At 50.7% G+C, this 11,285-nt stretch overlaps 2 protein-coding genes across 2 annotated transcripts; one reads left to right on the forward strand and one right to left on the reverse strand.

Moving 5' to 3' along the window:
- The first annotated feature begins 2,227 nt into the window (after positions 1-2,227).
- PCSK1N (proprotein convertase subtilisin/kexin type 1 inhibitor) lies at positions 2,228-6,032 on the forward strand. Its single transcript, XM_079124683.1, has 3 exons — positions 2,228-2,452; positions 4,792-5,261; positions 5,685-6,032. The coding sequence occupies exons 1-3, from the start codon at positions 2,339-2,341 to the stop codon at positions 5,881-5,883; spliced, it is 783 nt and encodes a 260-aa protein (XP_078980809.1). The 5' UTR covers positions 2,228-2,338; the 3' UTR covers positions 5,884-6,032.
- Positions 6,033-6,938: 906 nt separating this feature from the next.
- On the reverse strand, positions 6,939-10,381 carry ERAS (ES cell expressed Ras). Its single transcript, XM_079125085.1, has 2 exons — positions 9,522-10,381; positions 6,939-7,827 (listed from the first exon to the last, which is right to left on the reverse strand). Exon 2 carries the CDS (start codon positions 7,784-7,786, stop codon positions 7,100-7,102), a length of 687 nt encoding a protein of 228 aa, XP_078981211.1. The 5' UTR covers positions 7,787-7,827; positions 9,522-10,381; the 3' UTR covers positions 6,939-7,099.
- Between the last annotated feature and the right edge of the window lie 904 nt (positions 10,382-11,285).

Consider the following 11,285-nt stretch of genomic DNA (forward strand, 5'->3'; position numbering starts at 1 on the left):
TTTGGTACTAGGGATTGAACACAGGACTGCTTAACCACTGAGCAACATCCCCAGTCATTTTTATTTTTTCATTTTGAAACAAGGTCTTGCTAAGTTGCTTAGGGTTTCACTAAGTTGCTGAGGTTGGCTTTGAATTTGCAATCCCTCTGTCTCAGCCTCTAGAGTTGCTGGGATGATACCCATGTGCCAACACACCCAACCTCAAAATTTTTTTCATAATATTTAGTAGTCTCATTCAAGATCATGAAATGTGTCTTCATTTATTCAAATCATGTTTCATACATTTCAATGGAATTTTAAACTTTTCTTCATAAAGGATCATTTACTAGTTTTCTTTTGCTGTATGACAATATTAACACAAACCCTAAAGCTTAAAACTACATTCTGGGCCAGGATATGGCTCAGCAGTAGAGTACTAGCATGCTGGGTGCCCTGGGTTACATTCTCAGCACCACAAAATAAGCAGACAATACATGCAACAAACATCTCAGTTTTTGTGGTCAGGAATCAAGGTGTAGTTTAGCTGAGTTTTCTGCTTAGGGTCTCACAAGCTGAAATCCAGGTGCTAACTAGGGCTCCTGAATCATCTGAGGCTTGACTGGGGAAGGATCCACTTCCAAGCTCACTCAGTTTGTTGGCAGAATTTAGTTTCTTGCAGTAATAGAACTGAGAGCTTCAGTCTCTGTAGAATTGAGGACTTTAGTCTACCTGGATATCAGCTGGAGGCCATCTCAGCACCTAGAGGTCAGCCTCTAGTCTTTGCTACTTAAGGTTTCCTGAAGTGACCACTTGCTTTATGAAAGCCAGCAAGGGAGTATAAGTCCCCTCACAAGATGATTCTTTCAACCTTATTTTTAAACATAATCACCAACTTGTAAGCACATACATATAGTCAGTCATGATTGGTCATGAACACATTCAACAGCAAGGGATTATGCAAAGATATGATCACCAAAAGGTGGAGAGCATGGGAGCCACCATAAGTGTTTGTCCATTATACCATTCCTAGGTGTATAATCATCAGCTCCATAGGGGATGTGAATAAGGATTTTCACTGTGTCTGTTGTTTGTGATACTGAAGACATGAAGACAGAATCAATGGATTAGATAAATGTTCAACCACATGGGTGCATCTTTCTTTCTTCATTTATAATTTATGCCATGTCATCATATTTTGTCTTAATTCCAAAACAAAAATATATTTATTGTTTTATCTGATTCTAACATTCATTGTAACATTTTTTTCAGACAACAAAGTATAAAGGAGAAAGTGACAAATCATTGGTTATCTCCCCACCCAGAAATGACTACTGTCAATATTATTTTTTTCCTTATGGAATACATATACGTTTTATCAAAATCTTATTTCCTTTGATGTATCTCTTCTTTTTTATTTGGTGCTGGGGATTGAACCCAGAGCCTTGCGCATGCATGTTAACTAAGCACATGCCCCAACACTGAGCTAAGCTCTCAGCCCCTGATGTATTGTTTTAAGTATCTTGAAATTCTGGAACAATATAAGGATAAAATGTATGTATGTACCTGTTTATAGAAAAACAAGCATATACTGACAGTAAATTAAGACAGAGGCAGGAGGATGTTGGAGAGCTGAAGACAGAAAAATAGCCAGATAAGGAGAGATAGATGGAGAGAAGAAGACATTGAAGGCAGCATAAGGACAGAAAAAATTCAGGGAGCCACGGAAAGATGAAGATACTGGCAAAGAGACAAGGAGAGGATGGAAAGGAGCATTTCTTGAGATCCTACTGAATATCATTCTTATTAAACCTTGAAAGTCAATCTAATATTGTGTTTATTAGAAACACCTTTAGTGCAGGTCAGGAGCTGAGCCTTAACATGTGAACTGAGCTGTCCATGGTCACTTCAGCTGCATGGAACCCATCTCTTTGTAAAAGGCCTGGCCCACAGGACACAACCAATAGCTGTTTACCCAATAAACAAAGTCCATCTCCCCAAGGAGGCAGAGGTGGGGGCCAGCCCCCATTTGACTCCACTGAGTAAATTTTCCCTGTCTGTCTGCTAAGTCAACAGCAAGGTCTGTTGCCCTAGCAACTGCCCTCCAACTGCCATGGCAACCGCCAGCACAGGCTCCAATTCTCCACCTTGCCCCTTGGGCATTTCCATGGCGATGCGCGGGATACAGAGGCTGCCAGAGCCCTCAGGATGCGCGTGCGTAGAGTGGCAGGACCGGGTGGGCAGGAGGGGGCCTGGCTCCTGGGCGTGCGCAGCCGCAGAGCACCGCAGCTGTGCCCGATAGCCCAGCACTGCGCACTTGCCAGCCTGTTCGCCCGTCCGGAGCCCGGCTCGCAGGGGCAGCATGGCGGGGTCGCCACTGCTCCGCGGGCCGCGGGCCGGGGGCGTCGGCCTTTTGGTGCTGCTGCTGCTGGGCCTTCTGCTGTTGCCCCCCGCGCTTTGCGCGCGGCCGGTAAAGGTGCGACCCCAGTCCGGAGCGGGGTGGGGGTGGGGAGAAGGATGCTGCGGGCGATGGTCGGTGCCACATCCTTGCCTGAGGCAGCTCTAGGGATGTGAGGAGATCGGCACGGGTGGTCTAGGCTCCAGCTGCTGGTACACGGGAAGGCCAGGCTGACACACCAGAGACCCGATTGGGTCTCTGCGTGTGCGGGTGGCGTTTTCCTGGGCTCTGACAGCAGCCGCGCCCTGCCCACCCCTCCGCATAACAGGCCAGGCCTTGTGTGGTCCCGCTCTCAGAATGTGGCACTGACCATGGCATGAGGGCAAATTTTGGCAGGGTGTGCAAGTATCGGAATGTGTGCGTGAGATGCGATGACAGTGATGTGGGGGTGTTGTTATTTTTAATCTGTGAATGTGTGTCCTTTGGTTTGACAGCTTCCGAGTGCCCTGTAAAGGTGTGTGAGTGTGTAGCGTGTGTGATGCCAGGGTTGCTTCTGTGACTTTGTGTGTGTGTGTGTGTGTGTGTGTACCCGATTGTTGCTTTCTCATTGACACCGTGTGTGTATTTGTGAATCCTTATGTGTGATGGCATGGCTTATGGGCGTGGCTTTCTGTGTTCTTGAGTGTGTCTGCATGATTTTGTTATTTCAGGAGTGGGCCCTGCCTCTCGGTGTGCACATTCCATCTTGGTTCTGCTGGACTGAGTGCCTGGGATTTTGTACTCATGTTCATGAGCCTGTTTCTTTCTGCTTTGTGGAGCTGTGTCATCTCGAGGAGAGAAGCCATGATGTCTCTGCTGCATTGTGCCTTTAAGGGTGGTGCATGTCCTTGCACCTATGTGGCTTGGAGAGTGTAACCACATGAGCAAATGTGGATGTGAATGTGTGCTGTACTTTACATGTGGATGTAGCAGTTTTGGGTTGCATATGTGACATTTCAAGGGTTGTCATTTCATGAGAGAGGAAGGTGAGAGACAGAGAGACTATAATTACTGGGGAATAATTTCCCTGGGACTGAGGGGTGGTGGGCACCAACCAGGAGATCTTGGAGCCGCTTCATCCTCTAGCTCTTCACTGCTATCTGCATAAGGGTGGACGATTTTTTTAAATTATTACCTATTTTTATATTTAACAATAATAGCTAACATATGTAGAATTGTAAAGAATAATGATAAAATAACCCATTGTATACCTACTGCACAGCTTAAGAAATACAGTATGACCAGTAATAGAAGCCCGTGTGTCCCTCCCCTGGTATCTTTTCTCCCTCCATAATCATTATCCTGTATTTTTTGTTCATTGATTTTCTGTCCATTTTATTTGAGTGCATCACATATGTAAATATCTCTAAACAATCTATTGTTTAGTTTTTCCTGCTTTTGTACATCATAAAAATGGAATAAAGCTGGGCACCTGTCCCCTGGTAGTCACTAAGGGTCTCTAGAAAGTCCTTGTGGGCCTGGTATTCTCAGGCAGTCTGCAGTGGGATTCTGGAACTTGCCTTTATTTTTTCTTTCTTTTTTTTCGGTGCTAGGGGGTTGAACTCAAGCCCTTGCACATGCTAGGCAAGTGCTCTACCACTGAGCTACACCCCCAGCCCAAACTTGCCTCTGCAAAAAAAACGTTGGCTCTACTTTGGTGGTGAGATTCATTCATATCGAGGTGTGTGGTTATAATCCACTTAATTTTATTGCTGCATAATATTATGCCCTATCATGTTTCTATATGCATTCTCAATGTCAGTGGACCATTGGGTTGTTTCCAGTTCTTTCATTTCTCTTCTCCTTCCCCTCCCCCATCTGAGGATTAAGCCCAGGGGTGCTCCACCACTGAGCAACATACCCAGACCTTTTTTAAAATCTTTTTTTTAAATTCGTTCTAATATACCCAGCCCTTTTTAAAAAATTTGAAATAGATTCTAAGTTGCCTAGCCTCCACTTTTATGCTATTACAAAGTGCAGCTGTCATCTTTCACAAGCCTATGTCCAATAGTATACGTGCAAAATAGGTCATAGGATATGCACTTCCTTTTTGACCTTGCCAAACTGCTCTTCAAATTATTTTGCCAATTTAATTCCAACTAGGAAAGTATGAGACTCGGTCTCCAGCCGCCCCAAGGCAAGTTCTGGGAGTCAGGAAGGCAGCACTAGGAAAGGGACAAGCGGTCTTTGGTGGTCTTAAGTGTGTCTGGAGATATTTGGTGGGTCTCTTGTGGCCTTGGAGGTGTTTGGATATTTGGGAGGACAGGTGGCTTGGTGAATATTTAAGGGTCCCCGAACCGCCCCCCGCCGCGCCAGGTGGAAGTCCCTGGCCTGATGGAGGCTGAACAATATCTTTTCTCCACCTCATCTTCCCGCAGGAGCCCCGCAGCCTGAGTGCAGCGTCGCCGCCCATGACTGAGGCTGGCACTCCCCGCCGCTTCCGTCGGTCAGTGCCCCGAGGAGAGGCGGCGGGTGCGGTGCAGGAGCTGGCGCGGGCGCTGGCGCACCTGCTGGAAGCAGAGCGGCAGGAGCGGGCGCGGGCCGAGGCTCAGGAGGCCGAGGATCAGCAGGCGCGCGTTTTGGCGCAGCTGCTGCGCGTCTGGGGCTCTCGTGCCTCAGACCCGCAACTCGGCCTGGACGACGATCCCGATGCGCCCGCCGCGCAGCTCGCCCGCGCCTTGCTTCGCGCTCGCCTTGACCCTGCGGCCCTCGCAGCCCAGCTTGTTCCTGCGCCGGCACCTGCCGCTGCATTCCGACCCCGGCCTCCAGTCTATGATGACGGCCCCACTGGCCCAGATGCCGAGGACACTGGCGATGAGACGCCTGATGTGGACCCGGAGTTACTGAGGTGCTGGGCAAGGGGAGGGTTGGGATGGGCGCCTGCCGGTAGGGAGAGCGAGGACTAGGGACTGTGGGGCCGCTTCATCCCGTGAAGGCGAGAACATCTAAATCCTGGGGATGGGCAAAGGTCCTGGTGTCCTAGGAGGGAGAACCCGGATCCTGAGTGTGGGGCGGAGATGCCTGGCTGGAGGGATAGTGTGGTAGGTTGACTTCTGGTCCTGGGCAGAGGGGCCCTGACCGCCTGTTTCTGCCAGAAGAGGGAGGCGGGAGTCATAGATTCTGGTAAGGGAGGGGAGGACTCTTGTCTCCTGAAAGCTCTGGGCTGGGGACCCTTGGGTGAGGAGGGATGGGGCAGTCTGAGGTTACAGGGTCCTGCGCCACATTAGGGACTTGCGGACACATCCTCATTGCATTCCTCTCGGTCTTTAAGGTACTTGCTGGGGCGGATCCTCACTGGAAGCCCAGAGCCTGAATCTGCGGCTGCTGCCCCGCGCCGCCTCCGCCGAGCTGCAGACCAAGATCTGGGCCCAGAAGTGCCGCCCGAAGGTGTTCTAGGGGCACTGCTGCGCGTGAAACGCCTGGAGAACCCCCAGCCCCAGGCGCCAGCGCGCCGTCTCCTGCCGCCCTGAGCTCAGCCCACATCCTGTGTCCTGGAACCCAGAAGTGCCCCAGCCACCTGGACACAGGACTCACCCTGCCAGCACGTCGAGAACAGCTTACTCCTCCAACCCTGAGATCCCCTCCCCACCCCGCCTTATAATAAACAGGATCTGAAGCAGTTTTCTGTGTGACTGGCAGTTGCCAGGATCTACCCCTAGACAGGGCAGAGGGACTCTTTTTTCCTGGGTTCTGCACTTTTAGACACACTGCCTACTCAGTCGGTGCTTCTATGTACTGAGCAGGGGCAGTGTATATACTGCAGTATCCAATGGGATTCTGTGACCCTGTGCAGCCCTGAGAGGCTTCAGTGGGCTGTTGGGGATCCAAGCAGGCCTGCACTAGCATCTCCCAGGGGTCTCTCTTCTTGAGGGCCAAAGGCAGTAGCTGGTTTGTGGTTACAGTCCTAGCACTGGCTATTTCCTCTTGCCCTGACAATCAGCATTTTTCGTCCAAATATCACCTACTGCATAAGACTCTCCTTGATCTCCCTGTCACTGGCTACCTTCACATATCATTATAGCCTCCCACCACCTTGCCAGTGCCTTGTTTGCCTTTAAATCCCTTGTACCCAAAGCAGGGCCTGGCACACAGAGGGCTCCCCCAAATTTCTTTTTCCTTTTTCCTTTTTTTTTTTTTGGTACCAGGGATTGAACCCAGCAGTGCTTAACCGGTGAGCCACATCCCCAGCCCCTTTTTCTATTTCACTTAGAGACAGGGTCTCACTGAATTGCTTATGGCCTCCCTATGTTGCTGAGGCTGGGTTTGAACTCACAATCCTCTTGTCTCGGCCTCCCAAGTTGCTGGGATAACAGGTGTGCGCCACTGCACCCAGGCTCCCCCAAATTTCTTGAATGAAATTCCCATAATTCAAATATCATTCTACCCAGTCTCACTCCCACCCACATAACTCTTGGCATGGAGGCAGCTTTGAAACCTGAGAACACTTTAATTTTGCACAAAAATCTCAATTTGACATAACATAGCCAGCATTAGACACCCTCATGTTGCCAAAAAAAAAAAAAAAAAAAAAAAAAAACCCTCACCAAATGCAAGTTAAAAGAAAAGTGTGTCCATCTATGCCCATTACACCAACAGTGTCCATGATACTAGTTGCTAGGGGTGTCTCATATCAAGGGAATCATCACGCTGGCCTATGGGAGGAGCCATCGTTGTAGACCAATATTTTTAGGCCACAGAGCAGCCACAGCTGCACATGGCCTTCTGGTGCCGGGACCTCTCCCCACTTGACACTGCCATGGCCTCCTGGACTCTCTGGATCTCTTGGATGAGCAGGGAAAAGGCTTCTTCCACACCTTGACGTGTCTTGGCTGAGGTCTCCACAAATGGGGCACCCCAGCTTTGGGCCAGGGCGACAGCAGCAGCATGAGCATCTCCAGTGGTGGTCACAAGGTCACACTTGTTGCCCACCAGGACCAGGGGCTGGGTGTGGCGAGGGCCCCGGGTGGCCCACATCTGCTGCAGCTGGGTCAGAGATGAAGGATCATCGAGAGCGAAGACACCTAGCACACCATCACCAACAGCCAAGCACTGGTCACGCAGGGCCCTGTGAGTTTCCTGCCCTGCAGTGTCTAGCACATTCAGAATATAGCCTCCACGGTCCAGGGCCACCTCCTTCCAGTAGGAATCTTGGATGGTGGGGTCATGATCCTCCACAAAGCACTGGTGGGTCATCTGGATGGTCAATGCACTCTTGCCCACGCCACTTGCACCCACCACCACCGCCTTGTACTCAGGCAGCCGCTTGCCAGCACCTTTGCAGTGTGCCCAAGCCTCATGGTTCTGCTTTGAGGAGCTGGGGCTCCATGTGCCCAGGCCCAGGTCAAGGACATCAGGCTTTTTTGGCAGCTCCATGCCCCAAAACAGGTAGCTCAGGGAAGAGAGAACAGCAGGCTCTGCCAAGTTGGAAGAGAAAAAGAACAGGGGATTGGTCAGGGGAGAACATTATGGGGCAAGGGGACAGCTGGGTGTCACTGAATCAACATTTGCAGTGCCTACTATGTGCTGATTGCTTCCTAATATGCATACATTATTTATGTTGGTTCCCTCCTTTTCTCCTCACAGAGAAACTCTGTGAAGGAGTTTTTCCTTTTCTTTTGGTGGTGCTCTGGCCCATACTCATGGCTTCACCTACTGCTGGGTTAACTCCTCAGCCCCAAAGCAGAATTTTCCAAACAGCTTTACTGAGATATAATCTACATCCTATGATGTTCCCCCAGTAAAAATATACAATTCAATGGATTTATCATATTCACAGAGTTGTGTGAATTTTAGAACATTTTTGTTACCCAGAAAAGAATTCCCATATCCATTAACAGTCCCTCCCCATTGCAGAAGGAGGGCAGGATTTTGTTTATTTTGAGTACCACTGAACACCATCCTGGGTGCAGTGCCTGTCAGACAGTTGTCTGCTCTGAATATTCCCACCCTCAAGGGGTTTATGTTCTAAAAGGGCATTGTTATCTAAAAGAGAATAAACCAAATAAATGAGGGAAGCATGTAGTCCGCTAAACATTTTCCTTAGAATTTAGCCTTTTTTAAAACATCTTTTAGATGTTTATTTTTACTCACTTATTCATATGCTGTGCTGAGAATCAAACCCAGTGCCTCAAACAAGGCAAGTGCTCTACCACTGAGCCACAACTCCAGCCCCAGAATTTAGTCTTATTCTACGTTGCTGTGTATAATTTCACACTATTGTCTGGCAACCGACAATAAGATAAATAAGTAAAATATATTTGAGTAGTAGGCAGTCACCATGCTGAAGGTGCTTGGTTAATGTTAGCCATTTTTATTATTATTCAATGTCCCATTGACTAACTAAAGAATCTTCCTGTATGTGAGGCATTGTGAAAAAGCACAGAACAAAACAACACCCAACTCCCTGCCTTGGGAGCTTTAGACTCTGGCTGTGAGAGGTAATAAACATGATAAATAAGGAAACTGTCTTGCATATTAGAGGAGGACAGGCACACAGCAGGTGCTCAATTTGTGTTCGCTATTAATAGCAAATCACCATTAACTCATTCAATACACCTCCACTTCCGTTTGGGAAGCTCCCTCAATGAGTGCACCATGATGGCTATTACCACAATTTTCTCTGGAAATCCGGGCAGGGTGGTAGTTTGGGGACAGATGCCCCCCACGTTTCCATGGGTGTTTCAGTGGAGTTTGGGATTTGGAGGTTGGGATGGGGGAGGGATACGGTGAGCAGGGAAAATGGTCGCTTGGAAATGCTTGCCCAGAAAGGGAGGGGGAGCAGGATGAGAAAAACAAGCAGAAAACGGAACTTTGGGGGTTCACACTGGGAAAAGAAAGAGGGAGAAAACCTGTGAGGATAGACCAACGGGAGGGACGCGGACAGCAGCAGTGAGAAGGCCGGAGATGGTGCAGGTGGGGAGGAGAGGTCGGGTTTTGGTGCATTCTTGAGATGGACCTGACTTTCTTAAGAGATTAAAAGGCAGGGGATCAGGCAAGGACGTCTCCCAAGATTGGGGCCTGAGAGGCTGGAAATCTGAGGGTGCCAAAACCAGAGGTGGGGGAAGGGTGAGAAGAGCTTGGCGAGAGCGCTGGCGGCTATGGTACTGACCCAAAGTGCAGCAGACACTCCCGAGAGCTCAGTAGAGGCAGGCTGAGCCCAGAAGCGTTCGCACTCATCTAGTCTTTGCTACACCTGGGGAGGGCGAGATGAGGGTCACTCTACCCGCCAAATCGATGAGCTACAGCGAACTCAGAGAAGCGAAGGGACAGGGACTGACCCTAGGTCACACAGACCCAGGAGAGGTGCTACAGAAGGGGGTTTCAGCCTTCGGCTCAAGTAACTGAGCCCCTTGCTGGGGGGAGTGCTACTGGAGTGTCTCCAAAGGGTCCTTGAGACGCTTGGGCCACCCGCTTTGAGTTGCTTGGACCAGCCTCCTGGCCTCGCCTTGCTGCCCAAGGAGGGGGAGCGGAGGGGCTGCGCGTACATGGTGAGGGAGACTGTTGGGGTACCAGGGCCCCCTTGCAGGATCAGCCTGGACTACTCGCCCAACCACGCACTTTCCTTGTCGGAATGAGGTGAGGCGCAATACCCTGAGCGGGAAGGGGTGACCCTAAAACTTTTTTCCTCCGCTTCTCGACTTTGGGTTCAGCTTGGACGGTGGCGCCCAGGTGCTCCTTTACTTCCCATCCAGAGAAGAGGCCCCGCTTCCCCTTGCAACACCAGAACCTGCACCCAGCGCGGTGAGCAAGAGGCTCACTCCCCGAGGAAAAAGAACCGCGGACCGGGAAGAGTCCTCTTGAATCTGGCGATGGAAGACACCCCCAGGCCTGAGAGAGGCTGTGGGCGGGGGGCACGGACGGTCAACTCACCAGGGTCCTGGAGAAGCGGTGCGCACGGAAGCAGCGTGTGGCTCTGACAGGACGGTCCGGGGGATAGGCTCCCTGACCCCCTGCGGCGAAGGGGCGGGGGCAATGGGCATGCGCAGCCGCCCTCCCTTGCCCCCTCCCACCGGCCCGCAACCCCTGCGCCGCCCCCATCACCCGGCCACTGCCCGGGTCACGCTAGGGGCACCTGACACGTGGGCGCGAAGGCGGTTCTCTAGGGGTGCGCTGCGGGTGGCTGGGCTTCCCCGCGGTCTGCCCCCCCCTCCACCCGCCTGCCCCGCATCCGCCGCGCCTCTCCCTGGTATAGCCCGCGTTTGGGACGAGTCTGCGTGTGCAGGGGAATACCGGGTTTGACCCGGAAGGCGAGATTTTGAGTACTTCTTTAGGGCTAGGGAGCCTGTGCTGCGGCTTTTTGGTAGCTCTGGAGCAGGTTGGGTCCTTCCCCAGAGGGAAAGATTTGTAGGGAAGGGGTTATTCTGTCTGGGCAGATATAACCGGATTTGAAGTGGATGTGCAAGTTACAAATTTCCCAGACTCCCTTGCAGCTATGGCAATCATAAGACACAGTTCTGAGCAATGACATTTATGGAGGGGTTTGGGGGTAGGGCATCCATTAATATTCTTACAAGGGGGACCGGCCCAAGCCGCTTGCCCTTGCCCTTTCCTCTTCTTTTTGAGTAGGTGGGCCTCTGGTGGTCATCTTGGGATCAGATGATGACCAAAACAATTCTCACCTCAGGTCAATGACTACCATATCCAAGTTAAACATGAACCCATCCCCACACCCACCAATTAGGCCAGTGAGAGAGATGGGGAAATTGGGACCTGGCCAAGATACATCCTCAGTTTCCTTTCTTCTCAAATGAACTTATGGCTGGGACTGGCTGTGAGGCCCCTATTTCTGAGGCAGGTGCTCATTTTCTCATGTATTCTACTATTTAATTACCAGTGGAGCCAGTCAAGTGTTTATTTTGGGGGGGGGGGCGCA

Source organism: Sciurus vulgaris (genome assembly GCF_902686455.1).
Source record: "Sciurus vulgaris genome assembly, chromosome: X".
Taxonomy (NCBI): Eukaryota; Metazoa; Chordata; class Mammalia; order Rodentia; family Sciuridae; genus Sciurus; species Sciurus vulgaris.